Genomic DNA, 20,300 nt, shown 5'->3' with positions numbered 1-20,300 from the left:
AAGCCTGTATCATGTCTGTAAGTATGGGCCTTAAAAGCATCAATGGTAACAAGTAGGAACCAGATTGCTGCCTTTGATGTACATGAACGAACTAGTGTATCCTCGCCTAGGATATCTACGCGCTCTGTGTTATACGATTAGGAAATGAAGTACATAACATTAACCAAGTAGGTAGTAAATTTTACTATAAGATTCTAACTTTTGTCTTATTCCCTTTGAAGATGCAAACAACGTTTGAAACTTGACTTACAATCACATTCCGTCCTAGCAATGTTCAGTTAATATTTTTTAACTCCAAAATCACCAATCCTCTGCATTGCTGGGAGATTGTTGCTAGTTCGGTCTACTATCATTATTTCTTTCCAGCATTCATTTATACTTAGGCCCAAGATTTCACTTGTTGTACTTCCTCTTAAAACATCACCACTAACATTAGTATGTTTTGAAAACAAAAGAAAGAAAAAGAGTACAATTTCAATTTTGTTTCAGCGTGCCAGCACGGCTGGGAGTACGACCAGACTTGGTACAGGATGACAGCACCTACCCAGGAGGACTGGGTGTGTGACAAGGAGCTGTACGTCACCAACGTCTTTGTCTTTGGTCAGGTCGGGGAGGTGGTCGGTACCTTCATCTTCGGACAGCTTGGAGATGTGTAAGAATCAACACCAACAAAGTATCTTAAGTGATTTAACCACATTGCTTGCTTATGACAGTAAGTATGTGATGAAATTCGTATTCCCAATTCTTCTCCTTCCTTCAAGGATTAGAGGATATCTGTTCCGTTACTGTGGAGCCCGCGCTTGTGGGGACTTCGAATCTCAATTTCTTTTAGATTTATAGAACATGATTTGTTTTGGAAGTCTTCCTTCTTTCATTATATCTACCAGCTACTTACATTTTCCTGATATTCTACACAGTGTAAGTATTCTGAATGTTCTGTATCAACTGTGGACAAACGTAGACTTGTAAACAGTGGTGTTGATGTGCTTGTGTCACCGGAGCGGTACCATACGGTGTCATCCCCCGCAAAAAGAAAATAAGTTTTTCTAATTCCTGTCAAATTGTTAAAATGTTTAATGTGTTTACCAAATGCATAACATAAAACGAAATGGTTACAGTTCCATTTCAATGAAAATCATCAAATCTTTACATCATTTTTTAATCCTAAATACATTCAGAAACACATGAACAGATATACACATAGCGACGCAAACACTCAGATATTCTCTAGCTGGACTTCCTGATCCTTTCCCCTGTTGTTTAATCCACAGTGAAATATTACAAATACATATGATTGTTGGATCGTCATAACAGTCAAGGGACGTCCATTTTTACGTGGAATCTGTACCATTACGATGCTACTTTTCATTTCGAAATTTCTACATGCGTTGGCCGGAATTCAAATCACGGCTCTCTTGATAAGATGCCAGTGACTATACCACTCGGCTATCTCGCCCCCAGTTTGTAATTCTGAACGAATACTACTGGGATAGCTTGTCTCAACGAAGAAGGTAGGATATAAACTAACATTTCTACTTCATGAAATGTACCATGCTATTCTTGGTAGATATGATGACAGTTGTTGTGTTGAGCAACAATTATTACAACAGTATTCTTGGTTTTAGGTCCCACTAAGGTGCCAAAGTGGCGAAGTTTTGTCCTTCCGGATTTCCTTTGCCTGTCAGTAAATTTACCGATTGGAGGCAGGCTATTTCAGCAGCCTCAAACATCAGTGGATCGGAGCCGGAATTGAAACCATCAACTAAGGCTTAGAAGGCCAGCGCTCTATCTCATGAGCCACTCCGCCCGTACCGAGAAACAGATATACAATAAAACTTTTTTTTGCAAGTTGCTTTACGTCGCACCGACACAGACAGGTCTCATGGCGGCGATGGGAGAGGAAAGGGCTAGGAGTGTGAAGGAAGCGGCCGTAGCCTTAATTAAGGTACAGCCCCAGCATTTGCTTGGTGTGAAAATGGGGAAACCACGGAAAACCATCTTGAGGGCTACCGACAGTGGGGTTCGAACCCATCTCCCGAATACTGGACACTGGCCGCACTTAAACGACTGCAGCTATCGAGCTCGGTACATAAAAATAAAATAAAAAACTAGTCACTATCTTATAAACATTGCAATGTAGACTGTATACAATAATGCAGAAAATCCTGTCTAAAATGGACCCTACATAGACTGGAATCCTGTCTTAATTCTTTTTTTTTTTACAGTTTCATGCGGGCACTTCCATACAGCCAAACAAGCTCAATACCGTAAAGGAACTGTATTTACAGGCCCGTGGAAGAAAAAAATTAATAAAGTACAGTAGAACCAGTAAAAAATATAATTATTGATTTAAAAAAAATATATGGTATATGTTCGTGGCGTCGATCTCTATAGATCTTTTGCCACTACTTTCACCATATGATAGGAGCCTGTGTAAGTGGAATTGCAGAAGTATAGTGTGTTGAATGTGAGGAAAGGAACGTTAAGGACAACACAAACACCTAGTCCCCAGGACAGGGATATTAATCATTTACAATTAAACACCCCTGACCCGGCCGGAAATCGAACCTAGGGCCGCCGGGTGACAGGAGGACGCGTTGCCCCCTTCACCGCGGGGCCGGACTAATTATTGGTTACTTAAAAAGGAAACTGCAGGCAAGGAATGGTATCATACATTCGATTTTTGTTCTTGTTGTTCTTGTTAACCAATTTAGGGACATGGACCACCTTCGGTCATATGCCTCCTATAATGAAAACTGTCTGACAATCTGTGTTATTTTGAGGTCTGTAATAGAAGAATGTGATCAACATTTACTTGGATTTACTCTGTATTACATTTACATTTTCGGTAAGCATAGAATTGTTTTTTAACTTTTATTTATATCGTGTCAGAAGCATACATGCGTTTTAAATTAAATAGGAGGAAAGATCATAAAACATAATATAAATTCTTCAGTGACGAAGAACCACATTAAACTATGTGAGCCCAAAACTTTGCGACATCAAGTACATTTGGCTTCACTTTAACCAGGTTTTTTGTTGTGCAACTGAATGGGCATGAACTGCTTTGCAGCAAATGGGCCGTGGTCTGCTCTTCTCCACATACACACAAGGTACTGTCCACTTCGAAACCCCATTTCTTCTGGTTGACCCTGCACCGCGTAACACCAGAGCGCAGTGTATTCAGTGCTCTTCAATTCATCCAATCTGTAACATGGCCGGAAGGGAGTTCCTCTTTTGGGGTCATGCATTGAATGATACTCATATGTTGACTCCTGGCGCGCCATTCTTGAATTCTTTCTTGCTGCGCTGTTCCTGCAAGTGTTTCGGTTAGTCTCAAGAAGCTTTTCCTAGACTTAAGGCGCTGGCGTGGTGGCTCATATCCGAACAAAGGGTGGGCTTCAGGTATCAACGTCTTTCTCTTTTCTTTCTTGGCTGCCACTTCACGGCGGATATCGGGAGGTGCTGTCCCTGCAAGGCAATACACTTTTTCAAAAGATGTAGGTCTGAAACATCTAGTAATAATACGGCAGGTCTCGTTGTGTGCTATATTAACTGCTTTGGCATGGCAAGATTTGTACCACACCCGGCATGCGTGTTCAGCTGCGGAATAGCAGAGCGAAAGGGCAGATGTCCTCACTGTGTCTAGTTGTGCTCCCCAAGATGTTCCAGTTAGCTTCCGCACAATATTGTTTCTAGCAGCCACTTTCTGCTTGATGTTCAAACAATGCTTTCTGTAGGTTAAGGCACGATCCAGAGTGACTCCGAGGTACTTCGGGGTAGGACAGTGTTGTAATGCTATGCCTTGCCAAGTGACCTTCCGAATTCGGGAAGCTTCTCTGTTTTTTAGATGGAAAACACAGGTTTGCGTCTTGGTTGGGTTTGGTGTTAGTTGATTCTTCTTGTAATAGCCAGCGAGAATGTCTAGAGATTTTGGCAATGTTTGTTCAGTCGTCTCAAAGTTATCCCCCTGAGAAGTGATGACACAGTCATCAGCATAGATGAAACTGTTCGTTCCGGCGGGAAGAGGCTGATCATTGGTGTAAATATTGAAAAGCATTGGTGCCAACACGCTTTCCTGAGGTAGTCCGTTCTTCTGTATCCTCCACCTACTTCTTTCTCCATGAAACTCAACGAAGAATTTTGAAGTAGGTCTCTAATGGTACAAGTCAGGTGAAGGTCCTTTGTCACGCTATATACCTTTCCTAGGATAATTTGGTGATTAACAGTATCATATGCTGCCCAAAAAGATCTATAAATGCAGCTCCTGTGATTTTCCGGCTTTCAAAACCATCTTCTATGTGTTGACAATTTTAACACTTGCGATGTGCAGCTTTTCCCTCTCCTGAAACCAGCTTGCTGTGGAATTAAAAGTGGCTCGATTTTATCAGTCAACCTATTGAGGATAAGTCTCTCCAGAATCTTAAAAAGTTGACACAATAAGGAGATTGGTCTGTAACTTCTAGGGTCATTTTTATCTTTGCCTGGCTTTAGAAAGGTTGTGACCCTAGCCTTCCTCCATATTTTAGGTATGATGGTAGACTCAACGCAGTTGTTCATGAGTTCTACCATCCAACACATCGCAGTAGGACCGAAGTTAAGTTGTTCCATTCGATTGTCGTAAGTCCTGTTGACTTCCCAAAAAATATTTCTTCATCTTTTCCTGGCTGTTGGCTACTGTCTCTCTCTTCAATTTAAACACATCCTCTTCCAAATTTTTGACCTTCTCTCTTAACACCTGCATCTCTTTCTCGTTACTTCCCATCTTTGTCTCAACCTCCACCTTATTCTCTTTAATCCAATCTCTCAGATCCCCTTGCTCTTGTGCATAGCGTCCATTCTCTCTGTGAACTTATCAAAAGGGCAGAGTTCTTTTACCACTTCTTTCACCACCTCCCGAATCTTCCCCATATCTTCCCAACTCATGTTTCCGCTGGCGTTCGGGCCGGGGTTCAATTCCACCCTCCGCTCCCCGATCACCAGTAGCACAGTTATCACCGCCGCCACCAGTAGCACCTCGCCCGTCTTCCCCTTCACATATTTTCTTGCCGTCTGCTTCGTAGTCATCCTCCACCTCCTCAGCCAGCTCCCGATAGCCGCCCGGTACTGTTCCACTCCCACCATGACTCTCCGCACTCACTACTCCACACGTCTGCACCTGTCGCTTGCTTACATTGGACTGAAAACACACAGTAACAGAATGCAGCAGCATATCACATGAAACTCTTTCTTACATGAAATGTTAAAAATGTGCTCTGTTAGCATGGATACTTGCATCAACCCGCCGCCGCATTAATAATTAATTAATATTTACCAAACATATGTAAGAGATATTATAATTAATTATGATCAACAAAGAAAAGAATTCGGCGCAGATCCAGTCCGATGTTCTCGTTAAAAAGCAGAGAAAAATTTAATATAATTTTGAAATATATTAGCCTATGAGGACAACAATAAAGTATTTTCCACGGTAGAAATAAAAAATATGAAATAAAACTGCTTTAAGTATTTTGTGTCAATTAACAGAAACAGAATTATTTTGAGGGAATAGAGTATGTGTATACATTTTAAGGCAATATGTTGAAATTTTTTTATAATAGAAGCAAGGATTGTATTTTTCTATTTAATTCCATAAAATCATTCAAATTTCCAGCCAAAATTTAATTTTTAATATCTGAATTTCAATTCTAATATTTTCAATACATGAGTTGTTTTATTCATTAACATACAGCATATAAAAATTCCATGTAGTTACATGATTAATAAGTTTATAAAAAGTTAGGAGATTTTCAATTTTTTCAGTATGTCCCACCACTTCAAAAATTCTGAAATAATCAGGATTATAGGGCATTTATATTTTTCAATCTGAGATTTCTTCAATTGAGCAACGTTGTTATAACTATGCTAAAAATACACTTTTTCGGAAAATCATTAGAAAGTCATTTTAATTTTAATTTGCGCCAAAAATGTTGAAAACATATTTTTGAGTAAAAACTGATAACTTTTCAACTTTCAGATGAAAGAAGGCCTCTTAATCATCATCATCATCATCTGTTTACCCTCTAGGTTCGGCTTTTCCCTCGGACTCAGCGAGGGATTCCACCTTTACCGCCTCAAGCATGCTCTTGGTCGGGGGATACAACTGGGGAGAATGACCAGTACCTCGCCAAAGCGGCCTCACCTGCTATGCTGAACAGGGGCCTTGTGGAGGGATGGCAAGATTGGGAGGGATAGGCAAGGAAGAGGGAAGGAAACGGCCGTGGCCTTAAGTTAGGTACCATCCCGGCATTCGCCTGGAGGAGAAGTGGGAAACCACGGAAAACCACTTCCAGGATGGCTGAGGTGGGAATTGAACCCACCGCTTCTCAGTTGACCTCCCGAGGCTGAGTGGACCCCGTTCCAGCCCTTGTACCACTTTTCAAATTTCGTGGCAGAGCCGAGAATCGAACCCGGACCTCCGGGGTGGCAGCTAATCACGCTAACCACTACACCACAGAGGCGGACAGGCCTCTTAATAGCAACATATAAGCATAGAAAACTATTTTTTGCAAAAATTAACTTTTTGAAGATAGAGCGGTCGGGCGAGGGAACCTTCTTCTTCTTCTTCTTCTTCTTCTTCTTCTTCTAAGTGTTTGAAACAATATTCAAGTACCTAGGCGCAGGGCACTTTTAACCACTTTACCCGACTAGAGCCTTTGTGTTCATCCAGACTTTTAGAGTAGCTGTTCCACTCGTTGCCGGCCCCGTGGTGTAGGGTTAGCGTGCCTGCCTCTTACCTGGAGGCCCCGGGTTCGATTCCCGGGCAGATCAGGGATTTTTACCTGGACCTGAGTGCTAGTTCAAGGTTCACTCAGCCTACGTGATTAGAATTGAGGAGCTATCTGACGGTGAGATAGCGGTCCCGGTCTAGAAAGTCAAGAATAACGGCCGAGAGGATTCGTCGTGCTGACCACACGAGACCTCGTAATCTGCAGGCCTTTGGGCTGAGCAGCGGTCGCTTGGTAGGCCAAGGCCCTTCAAGGGCTGTAGTGCCATGGGGTTTGGAGTTTTCTGTTCCACTCGTCGTTGACGGGTTAACTTCAGTAAAATGCAGCGGTATTCTCATGTAGTGGAGATAATAATAATAATTTCGTGTGGCTATTTCTAACCGAGTGCAGCCCTTCTAAGGCAGACCCTCCGATTGAGGGTGGGCGGCATGATGATGATTAAGAGGCCTTCTTTCATCTGAAAGTTGAAAAGTTAACAGTTTTTACTCAAAAATATGTTTTCAACATTTTTGGCGCAAATTAAAATTGAAATGACTTTCTAATGATTTTCCGAAAAAGTGTATTTTTAGCATAGTTATAACAACGTTGCTCAATTGAAGAAATCTCAGATAGAAAAATATAAATGCCCTATAATCCTGATTATTTCAGAATTTTTGGAGTGGTGGGACATACTGAAAAAATTGAAAATCTCCTAACTTTTTATAAAAACTGCGTGTTATTGTGGTGGAGGATAGTATTATGTGTGGTGTGTGAGTAGCAGGGATGTTGGGAACAGCACAAACACCCAGCCCCCGGGCCATTGGCATTAACCAATGAAGGTTAAAACCCCCGACTGGGTCGAGAATTGAACCTGGGACCCTCTGAACCGAAGGCCAGTACGCTGAACATTTAGTCAACGGCTCGGATCTAGTGGAGATGAGTGGGAGCAGAAGAGATAGAGGCAGACTAACAATAGCTTGTCAGGGTAACGTTAGAGGCTTACGACACTATCGATCATCACAGTATTTTCTTGTGATCGGATAATATTAGGGTATCAGAGACTTAGGGAATCTTTTCTTCTCCCAATTCCTTTTCTTACTCATTATTCTAGTTAACTTGTTACCATGACAACTAAACAATATTCCTATGTCAGTGATGCTCGCTGTTGATGGACTTGGCAAGAACAATCTACTGTAAATTCATTAATAACTTATCTCCGATATCATGCCTGGCACGGTAAAAATGAATGATAAAATATCGGGAATGGCATTTTCTACAACGTTAGTTATTTCGAACCCACTATCTTCCGAGTTGCAAGCTGACAGCTACGTGATTCAAACCGTACCGCCATTCGCTGCGTATTTCCCATTTGACCACTTTAATATAGCTATGCTACTGTATACTAATGAGATAACATAAAGCCTAGTACGCATGGTGGCTATTTCTGAACTTAACAAAACTGAGAGTCGAGAAATTCTATCAACGCGTTTTCTGTTATGTCGCAACAAACAAACAGAAAAAATTAACTGAACGTAATTTCGAATGAAGACTTCACATGAGGAAGAAAAGTACGAAACATGAGGCAGCAATTTGATATTTACGGCCAAAACTCTAATTGTATTTGTGTTTGAAGTATTACTTTTAATTGTATAGATGTGCCTGAAGTATTAATTGCTTTGTAAAAAGAAAATATTTTTGTTTCTCTTTCAGCATCGGACGACGTCCTAATTTCTTCATCTCGATCGTTGTGACGTCCATCGGACGATGCTTGCTTGTTGTCAGTGCATCCATCTACCCCGTCTTCCTAACAATATCCATCTTGGGCAGCTCGGCCGTTGCCGCTGCCTTCCAGTCTCCTCTCGCACTCAGTGAGTATTTCTACTTGTTTACTGATTAGACTTCTACTCCCTCCTAACGAACACGCAAATGGCGTGCGTGAGGATTCAGCGCTGCATCCGAATGGCTTCACCTTCTACTGTTAGACCTCCCTACCTTTTGCAGTCCTTCAGTTCAACGATACTAACATTTTCAATATAAATCGATACTTTCTACGTATACGTTTAAATACTTTATATATTTTAAAACTTTTTTTTTTGCTAGGGGCTTTACGTGGCACCGAAACAGATAGGTATTATGGCGACGATGGGATAGGAAAGGCCTAGGAGTTGGAAGGAAGCGGCCGTGGCCTTAATTAAGGTACAGCCCCAGCATTTGCCTGGTGTGAAAATGGGAAACCACGGAAAACCATTTTCAGGGCTGCCGATAGTGGGATTCGAACCTACTATCTCCCGAATGCAAGCTCACAGCCGCGCGCCTTTACACGCACGGCCAACTCGCCCGGTATATTAAAAAAAAACTAGGATCCTACGAGGCTTAGATCTCTGCTTCCTGTGTTTAAATCAAATGGAATTTTTGCCACGCGACAAGTTCTTTTTCCTGGATCACTTGATAACATTCTCAATGACATTCAATTAACCTCATAGTTATTACCGGATTATCCCTCAATAATAATAATAATAATAATAATAATAATAATAATAATAATAACAATAATAATAATAATAATAATAGTTATTTATTTTTTATTAATTAATTAATTATTTTATTTATTTATAACTTATCTAAAATACATTTGCAAATGTGTAGTAGGATATTATACATCATCTTTGCAATTATTTAAATCTGCCAGTGAAATTGTGTTGCAATCCTTACTGTTTACAACATTAATAGGGTTTGTACTTTCACATTGGCATAATTAGCATGGACATTTTGTCCTGTGGTGTGGGTTTCTCTCAATCCGTGAAAGTATAATTCAAAATAGATAAATCTGTGGTACATTTTTCATACATGAGCAAATATTTAAACTGAAATTTTATTTCCTACAATCCATAGTTTAACATGTTTCTTTATAGTTCATATGTTACCGAGCTCGATAGCTGCAGTCGCTTAAGTGCGGCCAGTATCCAGTATTCGGAAGATAGTAGGTTCGAACCCCACTGTCGGCAGCCCTGAAGATGGTTTTCCGTGGTTTCCCATTTTCACACCAGGCAAATCCTGGGGCTGTACCTTAATTAAGGGCACGGCCGCTTCCTTCCTACTCCTAGCCCTTTCCTGTCCCATCGTCGCCATAAGACCTATCTGTGTCGGTGCGACGTAAAGCAACTTGCAAAATGTTGGTTTCAAGTGTATCAATTCTGAGGGAAACTTGTTAAAAAATTAGGAACCACAACTTGTAGTGTTATGGATCCAAATTTGTTGTAGTACCTGATGATCTGAAAATAACTTCTGTGCCTCAGTCTTGTTCCATATGTATGTTCATTTATTTCTTCGGTTAGAGATCATTCAAATCCCTATTCAGCATTTTGCTCATAATGCTGCTCTTTTCTTCTGAAGCTTAATGTCGGTGTTCTGCGTAGTGCATCGTATAGCCGGTGGGGAATCTGTGGTAGTGCTTCCATTACTAATGTAACAACAAATGTATCCTGATCTCTTTTATTTCACTTGTCAGAGGCAGGTACTTATATGTCTTTTCGCCTGAGTTTCTTTTGGATGTTCTCAGGATCTAGGATTGTAAAATCGATCAGATATATGACCTTTGACTCCCTATGTGTCATTACAATAGGCTGTCAGGTTGGTTGTGACTCTTTGCTCTGTTTGTCTATCTCTGTATTTTCTGGTTCCAGTACACTTTCCACTCCTAGTTATCGTAAACTGATTGCGGATGGTATTCATAGTTCCCAGTAGGATGTATGCTCCATGATAAGACCTTTGTCTGAACATACCCGGTGAAAATGAAATGGTTATTAGAGCTAGGAGTGTCCGAGGTCATGCTCGGCTCGCCAGGTGCAAGTCTTTTGATTTGACGCGCGTAGGTGACCTACGCGTCGTGTTGAGGGATAATAATAATAACAATAATAATAGTAATAATAATAATGTCGGTTTAGAACTGCAACGTTACTTCCCTGCAATATTGGTTTTAAGATAACCCGGAGGATTCCCTAAACTTGTCCCTAAATCTATTGGGCGATGTTCGGGATATGATGATAATAATGATGAAGATGGTGATACGATGGCCTGAATAGCTCAGAAGGTAGAAAGCTGGCCTTCTGAGCTCAAGTTGGCGAGTTCGACTGCGGCTCAGTCTGGTGCTGTTTGCAGGTGTTCAAATACGTCAGCTCCGTGTGGGCGGATTTATCTGCTCGTAAAAGAATTTCTGACGGAAAAACTCTGGCACCACGGCATATCCAAAAGCTGTAAAAAGTTGGTTTGTGGGACATAACTTATTATTATTATTATTATTATTATTATTATTATTATTATTATTATTTCTTAATCAATTTAGCCTCCAGGGTTGATTTTCCTTCGGACTTAGTGAGGGATCACACTCCTGCAGCCTCAAGGGCAGTGTCCTGGAGTGTGAGGCTTTGAGTCGGGGGATACAACTGGGAAGGATGACCAGTACCTCGCCCAGGCAGCCTCACCTGCTATGCTGAATAGGGGCCTTATGGGGAATGTGAGGATTAGAAGTGATAGGCATGGAAGAGGGAATAAAATGGCCGTGGCCTTAGGTACCATGCCGACATTTGCCTGGGGGAGAAGTGGGAAACCACGGAAAACCACCTCCAGGATGGCTGAGGTGGGAATCGAAACCCCCTCTACTCAGTTGATCTCCCGAGGCTGAGTGGACCCCGCTCCAGCCCTCGTACCACTTTTCAAATTTCGTGGCAGAGCCGGTAATCGAACCCGGGACTCCGGGGGGTTGCAGCTAATCACACTAACCACTACACCACAGAGGCGGATTATTATTATTATTATTATTATTATTATTATTATTATTATTATTATTATTATTATTATTATTATTATTATAGCAGTGGTTTAGGTGCCTGTTTTCCACTCGGATGGGCGAGATTCGGGTTAGAATTTCCACCTCATCTAGTCCTGAAACCTCAGACTAAGAAACAACATGTACTCTAATAGACAAAGAATGACATTACAACATTTGAAACAGTGCTTTGTCAATAGGAAAACTTGAACTAGTTGAGACAGAATCCTCATATGTACTCCGTTAGAATATACCATATGTATGATATTTGACGACTTTAGTGAAACGCGTCTGGCTCTTTAGTTGAATGGTCAGCGTAGTGGCCTTCGGTTTATAGGGCTACGGGTTCGATTCTTTTCAGGGCCGGGGGATTTTAGCCTCGTTTGGTTAATTCCTAGAAATTCTTTGAGCTCGGGAAATGGATGTTTGTGATCATTTCGATACGCATATCCATTTACACACAACATATCACACTATTAACCACCACAGATAGTGAACACATTCCTTCACATCAGGTTAGCATCGGGAAGGGCATCTAGGCGTAAAAGCAAGTTTATTTCACATTAGTTACGACCCATATATTAATGGGTATACGTCCATTTTAAGAGGTTACAATATAATACGCAAAGAATGACATTTTAACATCTGAAACAGTGCTTTGGCGATAGGTGATAACTTCAATCACATGAGTACGTATGATGATTGTAACTGGTAAAATGGACAGGTAAGTGGGAGACGATTTTAGTATTGTTGCCTTGTTCAGCTAAATCTTAACGTGACTGTTCCAGGCATGGAGGTATCAGACAGCAACCAAAGGGCCCATATTGCCATGCTTCAATGCTTGGGCTGGACGACAGGGATGTGTATCATGCCCATGATCGCCTGGGCTACTGGAGAGTGGAGAGCCTTCATCTTGATAACATCCATACCCTGCGCATTATTCATTTTCCTTCACCGGTATGTTCCTGAATATTCTACTGTTATTGCTAACCCCATTGCTACTGTAGATTTAGTGGCTAAGTTTGACACATCACCAATTCCATGCTTTCAATCCAGTTTGCCTTAGAATTTAGCAACAGTTTTTTATGTAATCCAGTTGTTAAAATTTGTTTGGGTGAAGATAATAATAATAATAATAATAATAATAATAATAATAATAATAATAATAATAATAATAATAATAATAATACAGTAAAGAAGATCACGGGGAAAGAGTGACAGGGGTTGGTATGGATAAGCAAACGGGACCATCAAGTCAATAAATATTTATTTGAAATAAACCACCACAGTGAAACAGTCCCTGATTGATGGATTAATGGACAGCTCATAAGTCCGCCTTTTAATTGGAATTTGTAATTAAACTTAGAACGGCCTTATTTTATCCGTTTAGTGATCTATACTGTCTTTTATGCAACTTCCGGTTATTTCTGATGTAACTTTTTGGTTTTAAGTCTATGCTACACAATTTTACAAGTTGGAATTTAACATTACTGAATGGTCATTTATGTTGTCCACTTAATCAACAGCTAATCACATGCTACACAATATTTTAAGCTAAATAGACAACAAAAAGAAAATATACAAGACTGAAATTCAGTTGAATATTAAGGCAATGCTTAATTTTATAAACGAAAAAAAAAATACAATATTGGAGAAACACTGAACTTAGTTTACATGGTTTCGTTAACTTCTAACTCCCCTATTCCCCTTGGATATGGTGTGAATAGGAAATGTATAAAGTAAGTTCAGCTGCCTAAAAGGCCTAAAATATCGCCTCGAATCTGTCTGCTTTGCTTCCATTGGACAAATATGCGGCCAAGCAAACTCCTGCAGTAGGCGAGTGGCGAAGGAGGTGGGAACAAGGGGAAAATAACATAATCAGCAACTTGTCTACTTGGCTACTAATCTACCCTTACTACATTAAAGACATTTAGTTGAACAGAGGAGAAATGCTGGGTTCAGTGAGTTCTAGAAGTCACCGTACGATGTCAGCATGGTGGTAGAACATAAGATCATGGCGGCACTAACAAGTTCACCGGTCCTTTGACAGGCCGGGAGAAATTCAATTTACACTTTTCGTAATTCACCTCACAGTTTATTGTTTTCGTATTTCCTTGTCCTAAAGTATGTACGATGCAATATTGTATCAGTGAAAAGGTAAGGGTGTGCCACGTTCACCCAAGACTGTGGATTATATTTCGCTTTAGTAATCTGAGAAATTTAGATGTAAAACTTCCACTTCCGAAGAAACACATGGGTTTGAAATTCACTTAACTGTCAACAGAAATGGGTACCAGGTACTTAATATTAAATTATTAATTTGACCGTGTTCATGTAATGTAACTGAGAAATCCTTACTCTGAGATAAGTCAAAACATATTTACAGCATTCTTCTATATTTTGATTAAAGTGTAGTCTACAGCATACTTGGCGTTGTTCATGGTTTCGAGATAATCATTCGCTACCAGGTGACTCTGAACACTGCAAGGTAAACTGCTATAATACCTCACGACATTCTAGAGAAAGTTTAGTTCTATGAAAAATACTAAGATCTTTATGCAATATGTCATAACTGGACTGAAAAGGGTTAATATTGTCTGATTAATTAATTATGTTACCTTGTCGTTGTGTTATGTAAATTATTGCAAATTTTGAATAATTTATGGCCTGTATCATATTGATGTATTCCATACGAGTTCACACACTAAAGGCACTTTTTAATTGTCACCAGATTCTCATCTAGGTGAGAGCGGTTTGAATCCAGGCCAATGCAAACACATTTCTTCTCCTTGTTATACAGAGCATGATCTCTCTCAAATCGAATGCTCTTCAAAACCTCATTGCTTTTAATCATATTCCTTCAGTTTATTTTTAACAGTTGCCTGTAGTACCAGAATTCAAACTGTCTCCCTTCCTGTACGAGAATTAGCCACGTTTCGAGCCCGTACAGTGTCACACTCCACACGCAGGAACTTAAAAATTTGCTTCTGAATTTCCTCGAATATGTCTTCTGATATTAAAAAGGACTGCCATTTATTGAAAGCCACTTTGTATCCATGATCTCATTTCTCTCGATTATCTGTCACTCTTTGGTATTGCTCTCTAGATAGCTGAATTTCATCTAATGTTTGATTTCCTAGTTAAATGCTTGTTCGTTGTTTCTCTTCTTTGAAACATACCACACTCACTAACATTCGTTTCATTGGTTTTCATTCCATGCGTTCCATCTGTTTCATGGAATTTTAATTTTCTTTCTACAATTTTCTTTACGTCACACCGACACAGAGAGGACTTTTGGCGACGATGGGATGGGAGACGGCTAGAAGGGGGAAAGAAGCAGCCATGGCCTTAGTTAAGGTACAGCCCCAGCATTTTTCTGGTGTGAAAATGGGGAACCATGGAAAACCACCTTCAGGGCTGCTGATAGAGGGGTTTGAACCCACTTTCTCTCGAATGCAAGTTGGCAGCTTTGTGTGACACAATCCATGCAGCCACTCGCTCGGTTTTTGAGTTTCTATCAATACAAGAATATCTATATTAAGAACACTATTTTTTAAATGGGTAGACAATTTTTTTTGTTGATTTTATTTATGGTAACTTGAAAAGTAAATACTGTAAAATATAGCAGTGCAAAGCAACTGAATTGGAATTATTGAAGCTACAGCAGGTTACCACAAAGACAATAATCTGCTAATTAGTTGACGATAAGAGATGGTTTCAGGCTTACACTTCTTCTTCTTATTCTTTTTTTGCAAGTTGCTTGACGTCGCACGGACACAGACAGGTCTTACGGCGACGATGGACAAGAAAGGGCTAGGAGTTGGAAGGAAGCGGCCATGGCCTTAATTAAGGTACAGCCCCAGCATTTGCCTGGTGTGAAAATGGGAAACCACGGAAAACCATCTTCAGGTCTGCCGACAGTGGGATTCGAACCTACTATCTCCCGAATAATGGATTCTGGCCGCAATTAAGCGACTGCAGGTATCGAGCTCGGTGGCTTACACTTCATGAATGATAGCTTACAGTTACACGATCCATACTACATAGTCATTTTGGCAATATTTTGGAGGTTCCTAATGCATATTTTCATCTTTTGAAAGTAATATTTACCCGAATTTTGCGGGCATTTTTTTTGTGGTGGTGGTGTGAGGCGTGGATTGCCTTGTACTGAGTCTGAAGTAAATGGCATGTATCTAAGCGTCTCAGGTGTGAAGTTTTACCTATTCATCACAGGTTTGGATCCCTCCTCACAAGAATTTGTTGCAGAGAAAGCACGGGGGAGTAACATCAGTTCAGTTATTTCCCTGTATAAACATGACCAAATTTTGCGTTGTATCTTCGCATTGTTAATTTATTTCCTCGCCCTCTCCGTAAAAAACACATCAAATAGGTGTACTAAACAGATTTCGTATCCATATTAATCGGGCCACAAGCTTGATTTCTCATGCAGCCAGTTGTCCTACTGCATATCCTAAAGAGGAGACTGGAAAGAAAGGTAAATGATTTCATCACAAAAACGCAGTTTGCCTTCCGCAGGGGAGTGGGCACACAGGACACTACAGGCTGACTAAGAATCATCGCTGAACTCAACATGACAGGAAAAGGAGTTTGTATGTCAATTTTTTAGACTAAGAAAAGCCTTGCGATAGGTATCTTGGCACAAACCTTTACATCTTCGCGAGATAGGCGTAGGAGAACAGCTATGATTCTAATCAGGGACTTGTGCGATGACCATAAGACTGTTTTTTCAATTAAGCAAGGTCACTCGAACCCAGTAACCAACATGAAATGTGTAAGACAGGGATGTTACTTCTCACTAGCCCTCTTCAATTCTTTTGGAGATCTGGTGATGGAAGAACCATTAAAAGGTACGAAGATGGGTGTGAAAGTGAATAGAATAATGGTCAGAATAATTAAGTTTGCCAATGATCACGATATATCGGGAGGAAGTCTATCTTGTATACAGTTCATGATTTCCATAATGGCATCTATAGTGGAAAAAATTGGAATGAGGATTAAGATCCCAAAGACCCAATGCATTATCATCTCACAATCTCCAAAAATTCTGCACCTAACAATACAGGGTACGACATTCGAACAAGTCAAAACATTCACCTACTTAGGTCAGAAGGTATTTGACGGAAATCAAGAGCCGATTTGCTTTAAAGGAAGGTTCATTTTTATACAGGGGACTGTGTGTACCAACAAGTTCCATGTTCGTGTAAGGATCCCATACATATCGTCTGGATCGTAATACTATTTGCCTCAGAAACATGAACGGCAAATAAAAGTGATAAAACGTGCATTGACGCTTTTGAAATGTGGTTTCTGCGGAAAATGTTTAAAGATGAGGGAGAGATGAGATGACAAATGTGGAGGTTTTGAGTACAGTTAGGCAATAATGATCTCTGCTAAAATGAATTCGCAAACGATGCCTTCCCTGGAGTATAAGGCTTATATTTCTGGAAAGAGGCCTCGGGAACTACCTAGAATATCATTCATAAAACGGATCTTGGAAGACATCGGATCGGAAATGTATGTAGGAACAATCATAAGTTGGGCATGGAACTTTTTCGTGGCAAGAGACCAGTCCACGGAGCGAATACTTGATAATGATGATTCACTGGACCGAGCTAAGTGAAGTACGCGCTTCCCTTAGAACTCATCTTCTTTATCGTGCGTACGTACCAGATGAGTCTGTGTAAGTTCTTACTGTTATGTCAAGAAGAGAATAAACACCAGGGCCTGTATTTAGATAATGTGTTTACAAACCCTCACCGTATCAGAGGCCGCCGGCGCGGCAGGCCGCGTGGGCCACAATCACCGTCGCACTATCTTCAGTTTCAGACACTGTATATTTTCTTACAGATCTGTTTCACTGGAGATTAACGATTTCGTGGTAGAATGTTTACAGAGTGCGTTTCCTGCTTAGACTTCAGTCCTATGAAAGTCCCACCATGTTTCATATTATACATTCTAGCCAGATTCAACATCCCTTTTCATTTTGTTTAAAACAGTCAGCGGTGTACTTGATGGCCCCTAATTTCTTGGAAAATTCAGTTTTAACATAAAGAAATCTAATTTAGGAGTGCATCAATTATTGCATTGCCAACAGTGAAATTCCATGTTTTAAAAGAAATTATCGTTGATTGGAATGTGCAGAACCTATAACATTCAATGTTTGACAAGGAATGCACTCACTTGATAGCATTTACTAAGAAAAATATGGTTAAGTGAGATCATTTGATAAAGTAATAGTATTATTACTCGAGTTATATTAGTATTATATGTACCGAAGAGCTTCTTGTTTAATCCTTTAAGTATATAAAATTATGCTCTGTTTGAAAGTTTAATTATTGTTTAGTTTAATCATTTAATGCAATGTTTGTATGAAAATGCCTTTGCACATGGTATGATTTATTTTTAATTTATTTTCAACCTTTTCCTTGCTATTTTATCAGTTCTTTTGTTGCTAGTTTTACCAGTTTTTCTCATTTGTGAACTGCATGTTTGAATGTAATGGTACGTCTATCATGATTGGAGCTGGTCTCTGTTAGAGAATAAATAAATAAATAAAAAAACAAACAAACAAACAAATAAATAAATAAATAAATAAATAAATAAATAAATAAATAAATAAATAAATAAACGAAACGTAGAAACTAGTGATTCATATTTTACTATCTGTTCCTGACTTCAAAGAGTCGGCGTCGCCGAAAACCGTAAAACGTACTTAGTGAGACGTAAAGCAAATAACATTATTATTAGAAAGACTAACAATTTCTCTCTTCATTTCTTTATTAATTTGCCTGAAATTACAGGTGACCATGAGGATCCGGAATACTATAACAAGTTAATGAAAATAGCCTACAGCAGGTACGACCAAAGGAAATGAAATGCAAATACCAAAAAGGAAATTTGTGTTTTGTGGCGCACTGAGTTCGTTAGCATGAGGACGAATTGTAAATGGCGTACCAATACCCCGATGGATCCTTTCAGTGCTACGAGGCATAGATAACATTCTCAGTGTGTTGCAGAAGTCGACAAAGGTGGATGCTTCTGGGTCGGACTATAAGTCCCACGACTTCAAAGTTCTTTAGTTATTAAGATAGTAGAGGATGCACAGGTAGTGTTTATCCTTTCTCTCTTCTACTGGCTGTGTTGAATCAGTTTCGAATCTGATGGTTGGGTCAATTATAAACCCGCTTCTAGTTTGTTCATCAAAGGTGGTGTCTGTTCAACAAGTGCTACCAGTAGTAGAAACGCCGTGAACTTCTTCATGGATAACCATACTTTAATCCTTCAAACCCTTGGTCAGGATGGAACGAATGCTGTTTCATATGACCTAAGAGGTGAGGGAGAGTTTTGATTTCGTTGTGACAACATTGTCATAGATCCGGTGTGGAACAATTCGTACTACTTCTACGTTGCCAACACTTTTGAGGCCTTCACACCATTCGCTCCTATTGAATCCTTGGTCGGTAGATGTAGAGTGGGTTGTTGTCCAATAAGCTCTGTACTCTGACCGGCCAACCGAGCAGAGGAGAGGTGGTCACGGCTCTACCGTGGCTCTACGCCTCTGCATTCGGGAGACGGATCTGGGGCACAGTGCTGCATTTCTCGCCTGGCCTCGCCCGTCGGCTGTCCTGAGAATGGTTTTCCGTGGTTTTCCATTCTCCTGCACTAAGGAGAATGCGGGGACAGTTCCTAGTACAGGCCACGGCCACAAATCCCCTCACCTTCTCCGCACATCTCATTCACCGTAACAAATCTCCCGGCCTGAGAGACGGCGTCACCGTCTTAGAGGCCCGCCTCCCCCTTCAGGGGAGGAATGAAAACGTTTCGTAGTAGTAGTAGTAGTAGTAGTAGTAGTAGTAGTAGTTGAATCCTTGGTGGTTTCGAACTATCTTGTTAACTTGGATGTTTTGCTTAAAATACTAAACCCTTTACCTTTTAGAGGGAGATGGTACCACTCTTCATACTCCACAGCTCTCAGTGCTTTGAGTACTGTACTAGCATAAAGGGAGTTTATTTTCTTATAATGAAAATTTTCAATGTGTTGTACCTGTATATTCAGTTCCTAGAGGTAATTAAAGCCTTCCTCGTTAAGTCGACTTGTGTTGCTAACGGAAGCGTTATTGGCTGTGTGAAATATTTGAGTGAATTTATCTGTTTTAGGATGCTATTGTAGTTACCTTTCATGAATAGCTGAAGGGAATATTTTAATAGTTTTCTAAGAGAAACTCGAATTAAAGCAATGTTTCTTTTTTTTTTTTTCAGAATGTTCCCGGAGTCTCCACGGTGGTTGGCTGCAATGGGAAAACCAGAAAAATGTCTCAAAGTCCTTCGTTATATTGCCAGTGTGAACGGAACATCGCTGCCACACGACACTATGTCCATTCTCAAAAGACTAGCTTCACGGAAGGAGCAGGTGTATGGAATAGCGTCCCTCTTCACAGGATGGAGGCTCGTCATGAACACCTTCTTCCTCGCCACCTGCAGGTTACTATATACTTCTTACTTCTTCTCATTATTATTATTATTATAATTATTATTATTATTATTATTATTATTATTTACTTACTCCAAATCTTATTCGGATTATTCTTATCACCAAGAGTTTACATTTTTAGGGACAAACCATTTTTTAGTTAACAAGTTTGTTCGGCCTCAGTAAGGTACCATAAATATGTCTTAATTTATCAGATTAATACGAGCTAATGTGAATT

At 40.1% G+C, this 20,300-nt stretch overlaps 1 protein-coding gene across 3 annotated transcripts in view; it reads left to right on the top strand.

Annotated features, from left to right (window-relative positions):
* LOC136864716 (carcinine transporter) overlaps positions 1 to 20,300 on the top strand; it is a 214,871-nt gene that overhangs the window by 72,469 nt on the left and 122,102 nt on the right. For 2 of the 3 annotated variants that reach the window (XM_067142062.2, XM_067142053.2), the window contains exons 4-7: positions 490 to 652; positions 8,457 to 8,614; positions 12,360 to 12,528; positions 19,852 to 20,073. The exons of the other annotated variant lie outside the window; for it this stretch is intronic. In XM_067142062.2, the coding sequence (XP_066998163.2) occupies positions 490 to 652; positions 8,457 to 8,614; positions 12,360 to 12,528; positions 19,852 to 20,073 (712 nt within the window). The remainder of the gene's footprint in view (positions 1 to 489; positions 653 to 8,456; positions 8,615 to 12,359; positions 12,529 to 19,851; positions 20,074 to 20,300) is intronic. 3 annotated transcript variants of the gene reach the window in all.

The sequence above is a fragment of the Anabrus simplex genome, chromosome 1, assembly GCF_040414725.1.
Source record: "Anabrus simplex isolate iqAnaSimp1 chromosome 1, ASM4041472v1, whole genome shotgun sequence".
Lineage (NCBI taxonomy): Eukaryota > Metazoa > Arthropoda > Insecta > Orthoptera > Tettigoniidae > Anabrus > Anabrus simplex.
Note: the sequence above shows the minus strand (reverse complement) of the source record. Positions and strands in the feature narration are given on the sequence as shown.